The sequence below is a fragment of the Mauremys reevesii genome, linkage group 6 (assembly GCF_016161935.1).
Source record: "Mauremys reevesii isolate NIE-2019 linkage group 6, ASM1616193v1, whole genome shotgun sequence".
Classification (NCBI taxonomy): domain Eukaryota; kingdom Metazoa; phylum Chordata; order Testudines; family Geoemydidae; genus Mauremys; species Mauremys reevesii.
In genome coordinates, this window is record NC_052628.1 from 56838841 (window position 1) to 56861399 (window position 22559).

At 39.3% G+C, this 22559-nt stretch overlaps 1 protein-coding gene across 15 annotated transcripts in view; it reads right to left on the reverse strand.

Moving 5' to 3' along the window:
* KIAA0825 (KIAA0825 ortholog) overlaps positions 1-22559 on the reverse strand; it is a 401465-nt gene that overhangs the window by 256782 nt on the left and 122124 nt on the right. For 14 of the 15 annotated variants that reach the window (XR_005600685.1, XM_039545356.1, XM_039545366.1 and 11 more), the window contains one exon: positions 8146-8316. The exons of the other annotated variant lie outside the window; for it this stretch is intronic. Coding sequence is in view for 13 of the 14 variants with exons in the window: in XM_039545356.1 (XP_039401290.1) it covers positions 8146-8316 (171 nt within the window). In the remaining variant the exon portion in view is untranslated. The remainder of the gene's footprint in view (positions 1-8145; positions 8317-22559) is intronic. 15 annotated transcript variants of the gene reach the window in all.

Below are 22559 nucleotides of genomic sequence, written 5' to 3' on the forward strand. Positions count from 1 at the left end.
ACTGACCTTCTGAGAACACCCTGCTCCTTGTTAATATTTTTAGTGAACTTACCAGAAGTGAACACATTTTGAAACAGATCATCAACTAGTATAAATTGTGATAGGAGCCATGATATTTTATACTAGTTTAGGATCTTCCCCCTTAGTCTACAGCAGAGCTATGCAGAGACGACCAGTTGCTTGTAACCTGATATGTTTGCATAAATATTCCAGAACTGCTGATATATCTCAGTAAAAACTCCTGTGCAAATTACACACCACTATCAAACTTAAGTCCTTTTGGGTTTCTCCCTCCAAGACCAGATTCTAGCACAGAGTAAACCTTCTCCAAGTGCCCCTCTCCACCAACCCCAGACAATTTCGGTGTTCTCCCTTGTCTAGGTCATTACTGAAGACTAGACCTAACACAGATCCTTTCAACTTACTACAACCAAAGCTACCTGCAGGTTGGATTGCCCATCTATATGATAAGGACTCAGCCAGGATTTTTATTTTAACTCCACTAGAGATAATAGATTCTGAAGAAAATGAAGAATATCAACAGAAACATCATTAATAAAAAGAAAAACTAAAAATATTTTAGTAATAATAGATTTGAAGTCCTCCTAGGTTCTGTGCTCCATCATGGACTTCTAATTTGTTCTCGCATACCAAACAGAAGAAATATACATCTCCAAGTAAAAGTCATGCCTTTCTAAGTGTAAATTCCATCTTCCTGTCAGTTTGTTCCTTTGGAAAAAAAATATTTACTACAGAAGCTATAGCTGCATCTACCTTTGGGACCAAAGCAAAGATCATATTTGTCTTGCTGAAGTTTGTACAACTTCAAACACTGTCTTTTAAGATGATGCACTTTGTAAATTTGATCCTATTTTCCTTTTATTATGCTTTCTAGAAATGGATGTAAAGTAAAAGATTTCTTCTTCTTAAGCTGTGAAAGGAAGACCTTTGCAAATCTTTTTGGTCCCCTGAGGCAAAGCTTGTAAACCTAAGGGCTTGACAACTTTGCCCAGGGTGTTTCAAAGAGCTCCACCGGAAAAAGCTTTTCTTGGCACTCATTATCAGATCTGTCCAAAGTTCACCTTTCTCACTGGAATGGAAAAAAGGTGAGAGAAAGATGAAAGTGTGTTAGATGTTTTTGATTTTTAAAAGTCTCAACAAGAGGCTTCTGAAAAGCCAGAGGAAAGAGAGAAAACGCATCTTGAAGATGGAAGGAAAATGCAATTTGTCAGTGTATTCTTCATTCTAAATAAGGATCTCACACTTAACCCTGACTGCTACTGAATGTTCCAGGTTCCTTCAAATAGAACACACCTCCTGTGATGCTGAATGTACTAGGTATGTTTGAACATTCCAGTGATTTCAATGGAATGTAAATAGATGAGAGCAAGTGTGGTCAAAGACCAACAAGGAAAGGGTTAATTATATCCACCCCCTGCTAGAGAGCCCTGATGGCCAAACCTACCTTTTTCTCAAAAGGATAAGAAATGTAGACTTGCCCTGGTGACACACTACAATTTGGTGGTCAAAGCGCTTTCACATTCTATTTTTAGTGGTTTATGACTTTCCCCCCAAAAAATGCTTTTTGGCAGATATTCCTCATGCATATTCGCCTCTCGGAAGTATATTGTTTTAGCAATTCTAAAAGCAAATTCTATATATTGTTGAATTGGTGGTGCACGAATCAAGTATTTATATCAGTTAAATCATTTTTCAGATACCTTATTAGTGATTGGATACTTGAAGTATATTTTGGATTTAAGCTTAAAACATGGTATGTATGTAGTCCTCAGTGAGGAATACCTGCTTTTGCAATGTTTGAAGATAAAGTAGTCAAGAAATAAACCTATGAAGAATTTAAAAAGCATACTGAAAATAAATTATAATAGAGAATGCAATACACAGATCATTTTTGTTCATCTATGTGAAACAATTTGGAGGATTTAACCTATTGAATACATTGCACAGAATTCCAGACACAGAACTCTCAAACTGAAGTCACAGAATCGTCCATATCACCTCAGTACAATTGCTACAGCCATCTCCCTACAGAGTTCACTTTGGTTCAGTGTGTCCCTTGGTGCTATTGTCTGCCATGGGGTTACCATAAGAGAGTACTGGTGGGCAGTACTTCCCTGTAACATCTATTTTCAATCGCCTAAATTGATCTTCTAAGCTTTCCATTGTTCACTCTGCAAAGAAACTTGTCTTGTTGGCAGTGTGAACTATGTATCTTTCTTTTCTTCACTGTTCTTTTTTTGGTTCACAAGCAACCTCCTACCAAAAGCAGAATCTGCGGAAGAGACTACATCCAAGCAATAATGCTATGAAAAAGTATGAAGAGAAGCCCAGGTGGCCACCTTGCAAATTTCCAATGTGGAAGCCTTCGACCTCTCCGCCCAAGAAGCAGCTCTAGTACTAGTGTAATGAGCTTTACAAACCCTGGGAGCCTCTTTACCCTTAACTACACACGCCTCCCTAATACAATCCCTTAACCATCTAGCTAAGGAACTCTTAGAAGCCATTTGACCCCTCTTAAGACCCCCTAAGAGTACAAACAATCTGTCAGAAGATCTGAAATCTTTGATTCTTCTGAGATAAACCCTAAGTGTTCTTCTTACATCCAATTTATGCAGCCATTGCTCTTTGTCATCGCTGGGTCTAGGGAAAAATGAGGGCCAAGAATCCTCCTGGTTTAGATAAAACTCAGATACCACCTCTGGCAAAAAAAAAAAAAGGAACTGTCCAAAGAACTACTTTATTTCTGATGGAACTTTACAAATGTTCTAAATATCAAGTCTGAAGTCCCCACATGACATTCTGAACTAAGAACAACTAAACTTGTTATTGCAACAGCCAAAAAATATTCAGTTACTTCCTGGTATGACTTAAATACAAGGCTAATAAGGGTCTCTTCAGATACTCAATATAGCCAAGAGGAAAAAGAAACAAGTGTAGGGCCTCACTCTATTTGATGTCTGGGAAAACATTATATCAGTGCAATATTTGCTTTTTTATTATTTATTGTACAAATCCCCAAATTACCTACAGTGCTAGTGCAAACTCTCATTGAGCTAACAAGTACATTATTTTCTAAGCCCTCTAATAGGAAATAAGATACTTCCAAAAAAAGTACACAAGATGGCTGTTACTTTTCCTAGTCCTATACCACAAGCAGGACATCTGCCAGCCTAAAATAAAGTATCCTTGTTAGGTGTATTTAAGCTGTCCTTCTAATCGAGGCTTTATCAGTGAGACAGTGATCTAGATTAATCAGGATAATATAGGACATTGACAGAGAAGATCTTATTTCCCTTCTGGATTCTTGATAGACAGTTGGAACAACTGTAAACATAGTTCTCATTCTCCCATATCAGATTATCTTTCAGGTAGCCACTAAAACTGAAGTGAAGATAATGCTAACCAATATTTTACTTCTCAAACACTGTTTTCTTATTTCTCTGGCCATGTCTGCACTTCATATTTCTTCTTAGTAATTGATGTACTTCAGAATGGTTTTCTGAATAAATCCAGATCATCTTAATTGGAATAGCAAGTCTGAAAATGAAGGTGTTAGCTAGTCACACTGCCCTAATCTGTATTAAATATATCATCACATTTGTTAAATGGTGACCAAAATTTTGTACTTCCTTTGGAACCATGGGAGCCTTCCATCCCAGAATGCTGCCACTGCAGCTGATCTAATGACACTCACCTATTCAGATATGGAAGCTAGAGCTACCACTTAGGAGACAATATGAGTATACAGACAGTCATAAATGAGTGAAAAAATTCAGGAAAAGAAAAGCTCAAACCATTCAGCACCAACAGTTTTATATAAAGTTAAGGTCATGTGTGAGTGTTTGCAGGGTCAGGGCCTAAATATGCCTCATGGAAAACAGAACATTTCCTTGTTAACATTCCTTTTTTCAAAATATATATTACTCTAAATAACTAGATAAAAAGGTGTTACTGTACAAAATATATTTTGTTAAACACAATCATGTTGTTTTCCTGTTTTCAGAGTTTCTTAGAGTAATTACACTTGTATCCAAGAAAAGAGAAACAACTCTACAATTAATGTAGTTAAGTAAGGCATACAATTTCCTGCTAACAGGGAGAAAATATGATAGAGTGAGAAAGAAATACATTCCGCATTGAAATCAATAGGAAAAACGGAAGGCATTGAATACCAATTTTAAATGAGCTTCAATATATCATGTAAAATACTTTTATGTTAATTTAGTGTTGTTTTAACACAAAATGATTTCTATTTCTTTATTTTACTGACATAGTGTCCAACAGTTTCAGGTTAAGAATGCATTGCTCTACTCCAGTGGTTCCCAAACTTTAACAACGTGTGAACCCTTTTCACTAAAATGTCAAGTCTCGCGAACCCCCTCCTAAAAATGAATATTTCCAGGGATTTTCTCCTTTACCTGAGTATAAGTTATAAAAGCAGTGATCTTGGAAATATTAAATTTGTTTTTATGACATGCTTATTACACACAGTTTATTATTATTATTTATCATTACAGTATTTTCATTACATTATGAAAATGGCACCACTCTTCCAAGATCTCACTTTCGTAGGGGGAGGGATAGCTCAGTAGTTTGAGCATTGGCCTGCTAAAAGCAGAGTTGTAAATTCAATCCTTGAGGGGACCACTTAGGCCTGGTCTACACTAGGAGTTTATGTTGAATTTAGCAGCGTTAATTCGACTTAACCGTGCACCCGTCCACACCAGGAAGCTAATTAGTTTGACCTAGAGGGCTCTTTAGTTCGAATTCTGTATTCCTCCCCGACGAGGGGAGTAGCGCTAAATTCGACATGGCTATGTTGAATTACGCTATGTGTGGACGGAAATCGACCTTAGTAGCTCCGGGAGCTATCCCACAGTGCACCACTCTGTTGACGCTCTGGACAGCAGTCCGAGCTTGGATGTTCTGACCAGCCACACAGGAAATGCCCAGGGAAAATTTGACACGCTCCGGCGCCTTGTGGATGTTCTGCAGGACCACAGGCAGGAGGACAGAGCCCCCCTGCACTGTATCTGCAACCGCCCTCCCCTGCCACAAAGTCCCAAACCCCCCTCACCCAAAGTAACAAGAAGGAGGGGCGACAGGGGCTGTGAAAACTGTCACTGCACCCCTGCAGAGTGCACAAATACAAGAAGGCTCTCATTCCCTAAATGTTGAGAAGTCCTTCCCTTCCTGGCTCACCGAAGCCCCAATCCCAGTTTCATCCCCTAACTGTGTAGTTGATTATTAAAAGTAGTTTGCTGTTAATTACTATTTCCGTCAAGTTTTTCTACAGAAGACTGTCTGTGAAGGGGGGGGGGGGAGGGGATTGTTAATTGCATAGGACAGTCACCTTTACCAGGGTACAGACACGGGAGCAGGATCAACAGCAGGTCACACACACAGTGCAGTCAGTAGGCACCCTGGTCGGTCTGGGAGGTGTTTTCCATGTTCTGTGTGGGTGGGGGGTACGTGACTTTGTGGCATGGGAGGGCGGTTACAGAACTTATGCAGCGGTCCTTGTCCCGGACCACAGAGCCATGCAGCAGGGGAATCTGTAACCGTCCTCCCCCGCCACAAGGTCACATAGCCCCCGCACACAGAGTCCCAAAAAGGAGGGATGGCAGGCTCCGTTGAAACAACCAGTCTGGCACTGCAGACCGCTCTAGGAGCAGGAGCCTATCATTCCTCGAGTGTAGAAGCGGTGTTAACATCACTGCACACCCTACCCACCACAGTCTGCATCCCTGTTTCAACCCTTTAACGCGAATTCATTAATAAAGAAAACGTTGTTAATTAACAATGTTCCATTAACTTTATTTTTAAATGTGTGTTGGAAGGGGGGAAACGTGGTGAACGGGGTATGTAACCGCAGAAGAAAGTCAACAGTAACTGAAGCAGGGGCAGGTTCAGCTTCTCTGTAAAGAAACTGAACAGTCACAGGTTACCCTGCTCCCTGAGGAACCTAGCTTTCAAAGCCTCCCGGATGCACAGCACTTCCCGCTGGGCTCTTCTAATTGCACGGCTGTCTGGCTGAGCATAATCAGCAGCCAGGCGATTTGCCTCAACCTCCCATCCCGCCATAAAGGTCTCCCCCTTGCTCTCACAGAGATTGTGGAGCACACAGCAAGCTGCAATAACAATGGGGATATTGGTTTTGCTGAGATCCGAGCGAGTCAGTAAGCTCCTCCATCTCCCCTTGAGACGTCCGAAAGCACGTTGAATGATGACAGTTACCCAAGACCACCCTCGACACATTTTTCCCCCCAGCATGCATTGTGGGGAAATCCCAGAATTCAAATGGGCAGCGGGGACTGCGGGAACTGTGGGATAGCTTCCCCACAGTGCACCGCTTCCAATGTCGATGCTTGCCCCGTTAGTGTGGACTCACAAAGTCGAATTAGTGTCCTTAGTGTGGACACACAAATTCGACTTTGTAAGGTCGATTCCACAAATTCAAATTAAGTTAAATCAAACTAATCTGGTAGTGTAGACATACCCTTAGAGATCTGGGGCAAAAATCAGTACTTGGTCCTGCTAGTGAAGGCAGGGGGCTGGACTCGATGACCTTTCAGGGTCCCTTCCAGTTCTATGAAATAGGTATATCTCCACATATTATATCACTTTGAATAAGCCTGTTATAAGACAAGGTTCCTATGTTTCATCAAGGAGTATCAGATGTGAAACAGCATGAAGGTATTTAAGAAGCCAACTCAAAGAGTTCCTCCTACACAAGCATTCAGGTCTTGAGCAGTCCAGACAAACAACACATGTTACAACAAAGCTTAAACTTGTTCTTCATAATAATTTAAAAAACAATACTAACTGCCCATTTAAATTTAAAAACAGCAAAAAAGATTCACCTCTCTTTCCATTACTTATAAGGAGTCTTGAAGTTTAATCTCCTCAGATTAAATCTCCTCAGTGTGATAGATATTCTTGCTTTGATCTGCTTAGCTCTTGGAAGTCCAGGCAGTCCGGGCTGCTGGCCCCATGCTGCCTGGGGTCCCTAGGGACAACTCTGTCCACCATCAGGGAATTTTTCCCTGAGAACCCTCTGTAACATTTCACGAACCCCTAGGGGGTCACGAACCCCAGTTTGGGAACCACTGCTCTACTCCATTGACAAGTTGTGGGCCTCTCTATTCTTTCTTCTCATGCTTCTTCATTTTAGTGTTCTTAGACCATACTCCCAGAACACATTTCTTCCCAGCCCACAGCTTGGTGCAGAGATACAAAGCACACGACTCTACCTATCCTACTCTCTGAGCAGCCTAGCCTCATTTCTAGTGTAAAATTTTCTTGCAGCCTAGCTAAAGCTCTTGAGACCATCTACTCATTGGTGACCTGGTCTAAGTGCATTGGGTAAAAAAGCTGGGAAGGGGAACAAATTATAGGCACACCATTTCTCAGCTAGTGGATTTTCTTCATCTCATTTCCCAGCTTGCAGGGTTACACATTTTCTTCATCTGATATTTCTGGAGATAGTCCAGTAATAAAATAAGGAAAGGGAAATACAATCAAAGACCTGATTCTGCAAATATTTACTTCTGGGCAAAGTGCTTATTGCCATGAGATGTCCCACTGCAGTCAATGGAACAACTCAGTAGTGTTTGCAGGATCAAGCTATAAATTAAAACAACTACATTTAAATGCACATTAAATTGACCTAAAATTAGTGTTCAAAGTTCAGTGATTTCCCCACTGAATATAAAAATTGCAGCCTCCATGGAACAAGCTCAGGAATATTCACAGCAGTGGAAACCTCCATATATTATTTTGTTATATATATATATATATATATATATATATGTAGAAAATGTTTATTAGGCAGTGTATTTCACTCCATATCAGAAATAATTATAATATAATCACATCTTTTACATACAAGTATCAATTCTTTCCCACAAAATCTACAATTTAAATATACATCTACATTATTTTAAATAAATATTTAATTAGATGTTGCAAGATCCTTGTTTATATGGTGGGAGATTGGAGAAAAAATGCAAACATACTGCAATTTATTTTTATAATACTGCAAATTTAATTTAATTTGGAATTCATACAAAGTGATCCTTTTCCACAAACTGAAAACAGTAAGTGAAGAAAATTACACATTACCTTGAACATTTTTGTTCTTCTCAGTGAAACAGGGCCACAACAGAATTTCTGCAGAGAGTTCTTCAACTCTTTCTTCCATAAACAAAAAGAGTTTTATAAGCTGAGAAAGACATTTGAGTTGATACAAAGTTAAGCAGAAGTTCCTTCCTTTTCTGAGGCATTCTTGGGTAGCTGTCCAAACAAAAAGTCATGGCATTTATTTTATTTCTTAGTAGATATTATGTAAAATATGCTTATGATAAAACTAAATTTTATTAAAATACACTGTATAAAGTCAGTCTTATTATTTGTCATGATAATCTAATATCATAGTCTGAACTGTGTCACTTCCCTTTTTAAAGGATCAGATCCCTGAATCCAGTGGAGATGCACTCAGTGCACAAAGGAAATGGGGGAGAAAGGTAGTGGAAAACCACTTTTCTGCTCCTCCAAACCTGGAGTAGGCTGGGAGCTGAAACAAACAAAGGACAAACCTAAAGGCTACTCTAAATTACAACAGTCAGAGAAGTCCCCTTGCAGGATTAGTCTGCCAAGCAAGGATCACCAAAGCAAGTTGCATTTCTGTTCCACCCATCTCCGGTCCCATTTCCAAACCATACATCTGAGGGGATGGGAGAGAAAGAAAAGGAGTAAGTGACGTAAAACCTGCCACATCTGAGAAATCTCTTATTTCCATCTTTGGGCAGTATTCTTCAATTGCCTCAAAACTTGATGCCTCCATCAACCAAAATTTCATTGTATTCTACTCTTTGATCTTGATTATGACCATTTGAAATTATTACAAATACAACATAATAAGTCTTCTGTATCGATCAGATTATGGTAGATACCATAATCAAAGAACCATCAATACTGATCTGATCATAACCCACAACAAGATTGTTACTCAGTAAATATCTTGGCAGATTGTAGTGGTTGCTTTTTTCTTTTTGTCCTTCTCTGGTTTGATTCCAAACTAAAATAAAATTCACTAAGATGCACACATTCTGTAGACGAATGTTTTTATAAATAAAATTCTATATGATGCATGCAACCCTACCGTTGTTTGCAAACATTAAAATTATTTTTGTAATTTCTTACCTTACATACAATAATGTATTTTAAGCTTTTACTGTTTTCTCCACAGTAAATGCTGCTTCTTATTGGCAATGCTATTTAGCATAACTATGGCAAAACACACAAGAAGGCCTTAAGATATATGTCAATTTTGCTTTATAACATATATTTATTTTACACAGTAATATCAATCAGAAGTTATTGTTTTTAGAGTTGACAATATTGTCTAAAACTAGAAATCAGGAAGTTCAGTCCCTATATTAATGTGATCACAAAAAAAATCAGCTTTTGTTAGTAGAGTTTATAGTCCTTTGGTATATTTCATTTACATATGTCATATTACAAAGTAACTATTACAAAGATTTCACTATCCATTAGCTAATGCAGGTGGGGAACATTCCAGTTAAAGTTTTTAATTCAGAAAACATTCTTAGCAGTATTTTGCAGACAAAAACATTGTGTTGCGAAAAATTGATTGAGCAAATCAAGAAACACCCCTTTACCATATATTAATGGTTTGGGACATCACATCAATACACTGTCACTTGGCAAGTCACCTTGTCAGTTTAACACTCTGCTTGCACAATACAGTTAATGAATATGACATCTGAGTGAAAAGAGACATCAATCTAACTCTCCACAACCCTAAATATGTGGGGTTTGAAAACAAGTGAAACTGTCAGTGAACTAATATCAAAAAGCATTACACTCATACAACAGTTATTTTTTCCAGAAATTGAACATTTTATTTTCAATGGTTACAGCTTGAAACATATAATCATGTCACATCAACCAGGGAACCCTGCTTGAGCATGCAGCCAGACCGTAGAAGGCTGTGTGATGATTTTTATTTTGTGTTACTCGATCACACAGTTTTTAAAAAGTAATATTTAATATTTTTATTTTATAACTTTTGCAATTTAACATTTCAAAAAATGATTAAACTGTGCATGATGGGGTGTACCTTTTTATACAACGATACAAAAGTATAGTCAACAATGAAAAAAATGAAGAGTAATATAGCATGCTATTAAAAGTCAATGTATTAACTTTTTTAAAACTGTCAGTGCTAATTTTGAGCCCCCTGCTGGAAGCCTCACTGTCCTACCACACCTTGCCCCAGGAAAGGAGCAGCAAAAGTCCTCCAGACCTGCCTAGAAAAGCTGCAGGGAAGCAGCCAATCAGAGCACAGCAGGCTCAGTTAAAAGGAGTGGCAGATCCCTTTGAAGCAGAGATGGTTCTTAGCCATGGAGTTCAGCTGAGAATCCAAATGCAGGGCTGTTCCTAGCCATTTTGGTGCCCTACGCAGCCCCCCCCCCCCGCAAGGGGGCTGTGTGGGGCCTCAGGCCTCTGTGGGGGGCTGGCCCCAGGTCTGTGTGGGAGCAGAGGGGAACCACCCCCTGGCCCCAGACCGCTCCGCTCTGTTCTCCTGGCTCCCAGCCTGGGGGGGGGGGGGGGCAGGGGGCGAACCACCCCACAGCACTCACCAGCGGCGTGGCTGGGAGCCAGGGGAGTAGAGCAGGCTGGGGCCAGGTCGTTCCACTTACCATGCAGTGAGTGCAGGCCAGGCCCTGCTGCAGTCCTCAGGGGAGTGGGGGCAGGGCTGGGGTGGAGGAGGAGTGGGATGAGGCAGGGCTGGGGCGGAGCAGGGGTGGGAAGGGGCAGGGTGGGGGCTTTGGGGAAGGGGTGGAGTATGGGCAGGGCTGGGGCGGAGCGGGGGGGGGGTCAGGGGGAAGAGGTGGAACAGGGGCTGGAGCAGCATGCAGCTGGACAGGGCACCAGGAAATGTGGTGCCCCACGCAGCTGCGTACTTTGTCTATGGGTAGCGATGGCCCTGTCCAAATATGCCAAAGTTTGGGAGTGTTTGGATTTGGTGGTCCAATTTTGGGCCCCTATATAGCGATAGAACAGAGCTATGAATTTTATATCCAGATCTGAACTTCCCCTAAATTCAGAATAAATGTTTTGGCATTAACAGTCACTGTTATACTTTTAAGAGTTGGATAAAAGGAAATATCATATTTGTGTTTCTATTGCTAGTAGTGCTGCTGCTTCCCCCCCTCCCTCCCTGCCCCAAAAACAACAGGTAATAATATTTGCATCACTGCACTGCCATTCTTAGAGGCCTGTGCTTCCAGCAGAACACATGCCGAAATCCTACTTTTTTCATTCTTGCTTGAAAATGTATAACTAAGTATAACTGAGTATAACTAATGCGATGATGTCTGTCTGAGTCTGCAGCCAGCCAGAAACAATAGCTCTCAGAAGTAAGAACTGTAACATGCATCTCAATGGGATATTAACTCCAAGACCTTTTGCTCTGGGGGAGCATCATACTGCTGCCCCTGTCTACTGAGGAGGGGAGAGGTCCACCTGTCATTGCCACTGCAGGGGCCAGAGCCACAGATTGGGGACAGAGCTATAGAAGGCCCCATGTCACAACTTTTTTATGGCCTTGCATTTATGGCCTTCATCTGGGCCTGCGAATACCTCAGGTGCCTGATATCACATCACCCTCAGCTCTTCAATGAGCAGGAAGTAACAAATTCCTAAAAGCCAACACAATTACAAACATTCTATACAATTATGTTACTCCAAAATATCTTCCCAAACTCTCAGAAGAGAACTCTGAACATTTTTTTCAACCTCAATGAACATTTAAAATATATTTTAACTGGACCTTGAAGACCGAGTTCAAAGTTCTTGCAAACCATTAAAGAGGTGTAGGAAAACATTAAAAAAATATAAGCTAAGCTGTAGTGTGTACATGAAGCGATATTATATACTTTTTCAGATCCTAGCATACTGTATTGTAAAACAAGCATTTTTTTCTTTGAGTTTAGAGGTTAAATATGTTCTACGGGCACTCTGACTCTGCTACAGTACTTAACAAAACAGTAACTGTAGAAAGAAGATGTTTGTAAATTTCCTAACCACTAATATAACTGTATTTCAAGGTGGCAAGAGGGGCTTTAATTAATTGGGACTCTTCAGTATTATCAGAAAACAGAGAGGAAACGATAGTATTCTTGTACCTTAGGGAAAATGTTATTTCACACAAACTAAGAGTGTAGCTGCCTGCTGTTCCATATTATACAAGCGGGCATTAGGATAGAGACATGGAACCAGAGACTAAGAATATGATCCAATGTCTGGAAGTAAAACTATTTCCCCATGCTTATTCCCCCTCCCCTCCCCACTACACACACACACACACACACACACACAGTTCCTCACATCTCCCTGTCAATTGCTGGAAATGGGCCATTTTCATTACCACTATAAACAGTTCTTTTTCTCTCCTGCTGTTAATAGCTCACCTTAACTGATCACTCTCCTTATAATGTGTAAGGTAATACCCATTGTTTCATGTTCTCTGTGTATATATATCTTCCTACTGTATTTTCCACTACATGCATCCAGTGAAGTGGGTTGTAGCCCACAAAAGCTTATGCTCAAATAAATTTGTTAGTCTCTAAGATGCCACAAGTACTCCTGTTCTTTTTATCTGGAAGTTGAAACTAAACAAATTAGAAAAGCAAACCATAGTCATATTCTATCTAATCCCTTTTCTTTGTGTGACAAATCACTAACTCTAATTATCTGAGCTCCTGCTTCCTCCTTGCCTGTCATGAAGCCCAAATTTTAACTTGGCAGTTCTCAAAATTCTCAGGGAACATGGTTCGATTTCTTACCATCACATCCATCTGAGGTTTGCATTCCTTAGGAAACAAACATATTTAAACATCATTTTCAACAACTAGGTTAAGGTGACGATGACCATGACTAACTAGCCTATATAGAAAAGGATAAGCCATGTTCTTCATTGTGCAAATGAGGTTCTACAGTAGTCATGTACAAAAATCCCCAAAAGTCAAAGGGCAAGGGTGTTTTGTGTAAACACTGAAAGAATGGGATTCTTGTGTCCTCTGAAATATGTGATAAAAGTGCTGCCATACAGGTATTCTTCATTCCTATGTGGTAAGTTTTAGAGTGAAGACATTTTTGAGATAACTGACTGAAAAAAAAAAACCAAAACAATAACACACACACACTAAAAAAAACAACTCACGACTCAACAATTTTCTTCGAACATGAAAAATATTTTTATCCTGAACTCCCATAAGACAAAAATGGCCATAAACTTTTCTGAGCTTTCCAAATAAATATAAATTTTGGCTTAAAAATAAATATAATCAATTTCAGTATAAACTATATATAATTTGGAAAGTTGTAAGCACCGAAAAATAGAGGCTTAGAAAGAAACCACCTTTCCAATCTTAAATAAAGAACAGAAATATTACGATTCAAGTTTGAAAGAGGGTACTGTTTATCACAGCAGTTTTCATACTGTGGTTCTAGGGACCACTGGTGGTCCACAGAACACTTGCTTGTGGCATGCTGAGAGCTTTGTACCATGGCACTAGCTCTCCTGTTTCCAGGTGCTAGACTCCATTAAAAGAGGCTAAAAAAAAAAAAAAAAAAGTATCATTATGTTTGCAATATTATTGTTCCATGTATAGAACTGTTGTAGTTGCCTATGGATGTTTTACAATTGTGAAAGGCAGAGGTCTTTCAATTCTCATTTGATTAAAGTGCAATCCAAACTAGTTCATCGTAAACAACAAACTAATAAAATTAAGCTAATGTATATAAAAATATAGTTATTTCAATTTATATTTTTTAAAAGCGACATCTGCAGAAACTTTACTTTTATATACAATAAATAAATTAATTAAATATGCAATAGCAATATAGTAGAAAAGAAACACAAAGTGGTTAACACTGAGACCAAAACTACAGCATTTGTGACATTGGTGGAGACATTAAATTAAAAAAAAAAAACCTCTCTCTGAATAATTTAACTGAATACAGTGTAGAGACTCATCTTGCTCCATGTAAATCCTAATGTAGGGATTAAAAAAAGTTATTGATGTAGAGCAGGGATCTCAAACTCAGATCACCACGAGGGCCACATGAGGACTAGTACATTGGCCCATGGGCCGCATCACTGAAACCTTTTTATACAATGATACAAAAGTATAGTCAACAATGAAAAAAATGAAGAGTAATATAGCATGCTATTAAAAGTCAATGTATTAACTTTTTTAAAACTGTCAGTGCTAATTTTGACAGTCATTTCATTTTTGGCCACTTAGCTGGCAGAGTTTTGCATCAACCAGTCAGCCTCACCTCAGTCCCTGGAAAAATCATGGAGCAGGTTCTCAAGGAATCAATTCTGAAGCACTTTGAGGAGAGGAAAGTGATCAGGAACAGTCAGCATGGATTCACCAAGGGCAAGTCATGCATGAGTAACCTAATTGCCTTCTATGAGGAGATAACTGGGTCTGTGGATGAGGGGAAAGCAGTGGATGTGTTATTCCTTGACTTTAGCAAAGCTTTTGATACAGTCTCCCACAGTATTCTTGCCAGCGAGTTAAAGAAGTATGGGCTGGATGAATGGACTATAAGGTGGATAGAAAGCTGGCTAGATCATTGGGCTCAACGGGTAATGATCAATGACTCCATGTCTAGTTGGCAGCCGGTTTCAAGCGGAGTGCTCCAAGGGTCGGTCCTGGGGCTGGTTTTGTTCAATATCTTCATTAATGATCTGGAGGATGGCGTGGACTGCACTCTCAGCAAGTTTGCAGATGACACTAAAATGGGAGGAGTGGTAGATACGCTGGAGGGTAGGGATAAGATACAGAGGAACCTAGACAAATTAGAGGATTGGGACAAAAGAAACGTGATGAGGTTCAACAAGGACAAGCGCAGAGTCCTGCACTTAGGACGGAAGAATCCCATTCACTGTTACAGTCTAGGGACCAAATGGCTAGGAAGCAGTTCTGCAGAAAAGGACCTAGGGGTTACAGTGGACGAGAAGCTGGATATGAGTCAACAGTGTGCCCTTGTTGCCAAGAAGGCTAACGGCATTTTGGGCTGTATAAATAGGGGCATTGCCAGCAGATCGAGGGACATGATCATTCCCCTCTATTCGACATTGGTGAGGCCTCATCTGGAGTACTGTGTCCAGTTTTGGGCCCCACACTACAAGAAGGATGTGGAAAAATTGGAAAGAGTCCAGTGGAGGGCAACAAAAGTGATTACGGGGCTGGGGCACATGACTTATGAGGAGAGGCTGAGGGAACTGGGATTGTTTCGTCTGCAGAAGAGAAGAATGAGGGGGGATTTGATAGCTGCTTTCAACTACCTGAAAGGGGGTTCCAAAGACGATGGATCTAGACTGTTCTCAGTGGTACCTGATGACAGAACAAGGAATAGTGGTCTCAAGTTGCAGTGGGAGAGGTTTAGGTTGGATATTAGGAAAAACTTTTTCACTAGGAGGGTGGTGAAGCACTGGAATGGGTCACCTAGGGAGGTGGTGGAATCTCCTTTCTTAGAGGTTTTTAAGGTCAGGCTTGACAAAGCCCTGGCTGGGATGGTTTAGTTGGGAATTGGTCCTGCTTTGAGCAGAGGGTTGGACTAGATGACCTCCTGAGGTTCCTTCCAACCCTGATATTCTATGATTCTATGAACCAGAGCATCAATATTAGGTTTGATATCCTGAGACTAAACCAATCTCAGTGTTGCTTGCAAATTGTACCACATTCCATACAAAAAACTATATTAAGAGAACGTTAAGACTGCACAGTTAAGCACACATGCCAAAATTAGGGCTGCACACACAATTTTTTCTCTGCCCCTTTGAGACTATGTGTTATCATGTCATCTTTTAATTACAGGGTCACGTACTGTTTCTCATATAATATATACCTTTTTTCTACACCCTTAAATTGTATAGCATCTTACAGTGATTTTTTCTACTGACTTCTATTGTGCTGTCACAGTAACCCAATATATGCTTGCTAGCAAAGGACTTGCCACTTAGCCACTCAAGTTTATGGGGTGGGCAAATGTGTGTTGTGATGGGAAACTGTGTTGATTTGTGCCTGGGTTGTGTTGTGCTGGGGGATTTTGGTTGATTTATGTTGGTGGCAAATAAGGGGTGTGTGCTGGGGTGAGGGGCTATTTGTATTTGGACATGCTGGTTGTTTTGTTGTGTAGGTGGTTGTGCTGATATGTGAGGTGGCAGCTAGGCACAAGGTGTGGCAATTGGGCCATGTAATTCACCATCTGTGAAGTCTCCCTCGTATAACCAATGAAACTGTAGCATGCAAATTAGCTATTGAATAAGGGTGGTGATTGGCTGAGTTATCTCTGCTATCACAATGGTATAGTACTCTTGGCACAGCACAGATACACATCTTTCTGTAGTTGTACACCAATTTTCAAATCAAAATAGCTGAGAAATTCAAAATTCATTGATAACCAATTATAACCCCGCCATTCCACCCTTCCATGAGGCCCCGCCCCTGCTCCATCTCTTCCTACCCCTTCCCCAAAGTTCCCATCCCAACTCCACCCTCTCCCTGCCCCTATTCCAACCGCTGGAAAGTAGGTGAAGGAGCGGGGACATGGCACACAGGGGGGAGGAGAGGGGGAGATTTGCTGCCAGTGGGTGCAGAGAACTCACTAATTTTTCCCCATGGGTGCTCCAGCCCTGGAGCACCCACAGAGTCGGTGCCACATGCCGCATGTTTGAGACCCCTGATGTAGAGGGAAAAAATGCAGGTCTGTCCCTGCCCAAAGAAATTATCGAAGAAAACTACAGGCCCATATGTATCCTCCTTGTAATAGTCAACATATGCCATCCACACTCCAAGGCTAGTATCCAGCATGGATTTCCTACAACATCTCTCAAATTATGAATCTCAGTTTTTAATCCTGTTATTTCTTTTGCATGTCAGGGTGGGAATGTCTTGAACAACAATGTTCAAGATCAAGTTGGAGCTCTCTCATTAGAAATAAGAAAAAGTATGAAATTAAAAATCCTATTGCCCCACAGATGAATTTTAGAAATGCCTTTATCAATTCTAAAACAGCATATATATTATAGATAACTCAGTAAGGCAAGTTTCAAAGGAGTACAAAGCAAAACACAGACATCCTATTCTCTAATTAGGTACCTATCTACTACCGTTATCACCATAATATCTGAGCACCTCCCAAATATTTAAAAACAATATCAAGATTTTTGCATTTATTTTACTACTTACCAAGTTTAGCCCTTACTGTCTCAAGAGTCAGAGACATGAGAAATAATGATTTATTAGATCGGAATTAGCAGCTTACACCTGCTAATTGGTGTTCCATTTGTTCTGCTTGGCCTGAAGAGAAGACAGAGCACTGATTACAGGTGTGCTCCTGTTCTGCCTAATACTAGTATACTAAGTAGATCGCAAAATAAAGTACCTAGGAATATGTATAGAAAGTAATGCAAAACGAGCCAGGTGACATGAAGATGAATGAATTTTCAGGATTGCTCTGTACTAGAGAGGAGACAGTGAAGCTTTCTATACTTCTTTTAGCAGATGCGAGAGAAGTTCTCTCTTCACAGCAGCCTCATATGGGGTTGGGAGGGAAGGAGGGGTTTTCCCTTACAAATATGCTAGACTTCTGTTACGACCACTGCTTCTAGATCCACTGACACTAGCCTTGTTGAGTAGGTTTCTGGGATTTACTTTTAAGCTGTCCCTCATTTTTCAGCAAAGTGACATGCATAATAAGTAAAATCTTGGATTGTTTAAAAAAATGTAAAATGAATCATTTTGGGTTCTCTAACTTTTCTTGTATCTGAGCAGCAAAAGGGAAGAAAGTTTCATACAAGATCATAAGAGGGAGGGGCTAACACAGTACATGGTGACATATAATACCTGCCCGAGAACAACAGATAGATATATGTGGAGGATAGATGTCACCAAAAAGGATAATCAATACAATATTTGGCAGAGAAAAAGATAATCAGTGGCTTCCTAATAATGAAAAATATGTTTTCATTCATGAAAGCTGATTCCACATTTGATGGCCCTTGACAATTGTTCTTCAAGGGGCTCATAAAAGGGCTAGAGTAGGGGGAGGGGAATGATCTCACAAGGTAGAGGAAGAGCATTAAAAACAGTAAAAGAGCTAAAATATAACTACAGCCTAAAAACAAATCATCAAGCAATTTCATAAACGGAACTAAATGTTTTGCCAAAATCTGAAATGAAGTAGCTTAATAAAGCAGAGAACCTCAACTGATTGGTAGCTACATTGTGTATAGGGAGATTTTAAGGGGTAAATTTAAAAAAGTGTACAGGAAGATACATGTATAAATCCCATTAACAATAATGTGTCCCTCTGCTCTCAGTGATTTTAACTTTTAAGTAATGCCATAACTATTATAATAATCAAGCATTTATGACAGCATTCATCGGCACACTGTCCTAAACCCAGCTAGTATATAACTGCATTATTCTTTCACTTGCATTTAGTAATGATATATTCAGTTTTATAGACCCTAGTCGCAGTTCTCTCTTCTTATGTTGCACTGTGGTGTATAATTTTTTTTAATAACTAAGTTTAAAAAATAATGTTGCTGGATATAATCACTAATTTCATAAAACTGCAAAACGGCAACTTAATATTTCTTCATAGCAGCTGTAATACACAATATTACATAGAACTAAATTATTACAAACAGTGCAAGCAGTTTTCTATACACAGTACTTAAGATAATTATAAAAATCATCTTCACTACTGCATACTAGCATTTTTTAACAGTTTAATTTGGATAGGTTAGAAGATACATTCAAATCACACAGATATAATTACTGCAAACCCAAGAACTATAAAATGTTCCCAACCAAATCCCTTTGACCCTGTTAATGTCTGTTCCTTGTTTATCTAAGGCAAACATTGTTTGTACTATGCATTTGTTATAGAATATGAAAAAAAGAAAGGAAATCCCTTAACAGTTGTTATTGATTCCAGCATTTATGGTCAGAGAGTTAAGTGCTGTTTACAAAACAGAACAGATGCAGACGCTGACAAAAAGGTAAACAATTGTTGCATGGCTTACTGCCAGAGTCTGAGACGATATATTAAACTCCAAGTGAAGCACATTTCCCCTATGGATTACACTTATTGCCTCTTCATTTCCTGTGTGCTCTGTCTCTCTGCTGCTATGCCTGGCACTAAGCTATTTCTAGTTCTTCAGTGACCCCTGAGGCCTAGTGCTACCTCGCACAGCCATTAGTGAAGGGAATTGCATGTGTCTGACACGGCCTGAAACCAATTATTTGATATTTTCTTCAGAATGATGCCCAACTCTGTTGGGAATGAACAATCATGAAATAATTTACCTCCTGATTTAATTTTTTCCTGCACAAATTAGTTGTAGTCTGACCTGGCTATACACAGCTGCCTGTGACATATCTCTGTCTTATCAAGATTATACTTGAAATGATGAAGGGGGGTGGAGGGAGGAGGCTGAATAGAATAGGTTGGGGAATCCTGCTTTTAAAAAGGCATTGACAAGTTTATCAGATATACTGATCACATGTACTCTCTGCTGATTGAAACTGACAGAACCATAAAGAACTATCAGCACAGCAGAGGAAACCACATGGACGCAAACAGTTATCAGAGTGTTTACGTTGTTTTTTTTTTGCCACAGGATTCTTTGCTGCTGTCCACTTTTCAGTTCCCTTTAGTTCCACTGAAACCTTGGGATGCCAGCAAAATCTCATAAAAAAGAAACACCCCCCTCACCAATTTCTGACTAAAGACTACACTGTGCTTATTTTTTATCCTTATGTCATTTCTTTTGGCCACAGATCTGAAGAAAGCATATATTTGCCTATTACTCATCAGCCTAGATGTGTGACTTTTATAATTCCTTATTCTCTGTACATCCTTACTGTGTATAAGTCACAGGATCCTAGTGAAGTGAGGATTTCAACTTATCTATAAACATGGAAAGTATATATAAATTTGCATATGTTTAATTAGAAGAGCATGTCTGACAGAGAAACAGCGATGTCACTGCCAACTATAAACAACATCAGTAAAGACTATAAAAGTCTCTTGAAAGAGATTTGCTAAACATGAAGCTTTAATCAACTCTACTCCATAATGCCGTCTCAATAAAATGAAATAAGATTTTCTTTTCATTCATGAAAGCTAATTCAGCATTAGATATTAGATATTGAATGCTGGCATTCAGTGTAGAAATCTATCAAGATAAAATGTTCATACAAATAGAAGTATAGTCCAGTGCTATATATACCAGACTAGGAGCCAGGAGTTCTAATCATGACTCTGATGCTAATTTTGTATATCAATTTTATTTATAAAATAAAGATAATACCTATCTATCTCTTAGGCCTGTTAAAAGGATTAGAAAACATTTATAAAGTATTAGGAAAGTGAAAAGTGCTCAATAATAATTATACATCACAGAAAAATGACACCTCTGTTAAAGTTGAGTTGAGCATGCATTGATTGTGGGAATTCAAATCTCTTTGCTATATGTCCCAAAACACACAGCACTTACTCTTGGAGTACAGAATGAATATTTCCGAGAATTTACAAGTAAATCAATGAATTGGTTTATGAATTAAAATTAATTAATAATGGATCTTTCACAAAATTAGCACCGAGTGTGAGATCATTTTTGTTCTTAACAATCTTACTAATGGAATAACACAGATTCTTCTAAATATCCATATATTTAAAACTATCTGAAAACTTTTCCATAAACTACATTTGCAGAGTTTTGTGTGTTTTTTTAAAGTATTAGTGGTAATATTTTGCTGCTGCTTTTCATAATTACAAGCATCTCCTTCAGCAGAAGCTGACAAAAATGTTCTGCTTCAGAGAATTCCATAAAGAACTGCCCTGTTTCAAAATGTTGCCATTTCCAATTGTTCTTAGTGTGACTAAGGCAACATGGTGCCCTTAGCAAATATAGCCACTGCCTCCATTCACCTGTTCTTCAAAATCCTCTTCTCTGCCTTTTGGGATTACAGGAAGCCACCATCCTCCCTGAAGGCAGTTAGACTTTGCTCACATTGGGAACATTAGAAGAGGCCATTTTGAAAGAAGGCATCATAACTGAGGGAAGTATATGGCTCATTTTCATTGAGAACAATAGATGGCAGCTAATATGTCTCTAAAGGAAAAACTCAATGCCACCAGGTTTGTCACACTTTATAATTTCACAAATGTCATCTAAAACTGGTGGATTTTGGGCAGTTTTGCTTATAAATTATTCCAAAAATTAGGCTGATGATAGTGAGCTGTAATTTGAATAGAAGTCACAATCAAAAGTAGTTCATAGAATATCAGGGTTCGAAGGGACCTCAGGAGGTCATCTGTCCAAGCCCCTGCTTAAAGCAGGACCAATGCCCAGACAGATTTTTGCGCCCCAGATCCCTAAATGGCGCCCTCAAGGATTGAACTCACAACTCTGGCTTTAGCAGGCCAATGCTCAAATCACTGAGCTATCCCTCCCCGTACATTAATGAACTCTAAATTACTTTAAAACATGCACATTTAAAACAAAACTGCCAATCTCCTTTCAATCCTCTGTTAAATTCATTCAAAATGGAATAGCCCAGCATGACAGCTGTTGCATTACAGAGGCAACCTATATTAAAATTAAACTGTTAGGAACTTTCAGCCAATAAAGAGATTCAATAGGGTGCTCATCATTCCTTTGTGTTGTCTATATATGATATTTGATGTCCCCTACATAATAGATGAAAGTGATCCTGTCACTGTTTTCTTTTCGGAAATTCCAAGAGGTAACAAAAACAAACAACAGCTTTTATTCTAATAAAGCAGAATGCAACTCAAAAAGGGGGGATATTTACTCCACCCCTGGTAAGTAATTTTCAATTTCCTTCCTCTTGCTATTTCATAACCTTACTTTGGCAGAACCACCACAGTTCTTATGGGTATTTTCAGAAAGAATATATACAAATTAGAAATGTATGTAGGCATTCATAATGTGGGCATTCAATTTTAAGATTTGCTGGAACAACAGGATTGCTCACTGGAAATCTATAAAGCCCTTACAATGTTGAATATAAAGAGTTAGATTATAGTCATATCTTTATATATGGTGGATTTATGTGCACAACAGCAGTTTCACATGTATACACATTGAGATGAGAGTATAGTCTTAAAACACCTCACTATACATGAACTAAAAATCCTTCCTGTAGTCTCATCATGGAAGAAGTTAGACTTTCCCAGTAGGGAAGGATAGTTTACCTGAAGCTGTTTGAAATTTACAAGGTTTTAATTGACTGATGCAATTACCACACAGTCAAAGATATTGGGAGCAGAAAAGACCTGTCAGGATTATATATTGTGACTCCCAGCATCTTGCAGGTTTACCACCCTCATTCCTATTCTAGAGCATCTAAATTGATGGTGACTCTCTGACCCACTCTATCTCATCACACTTT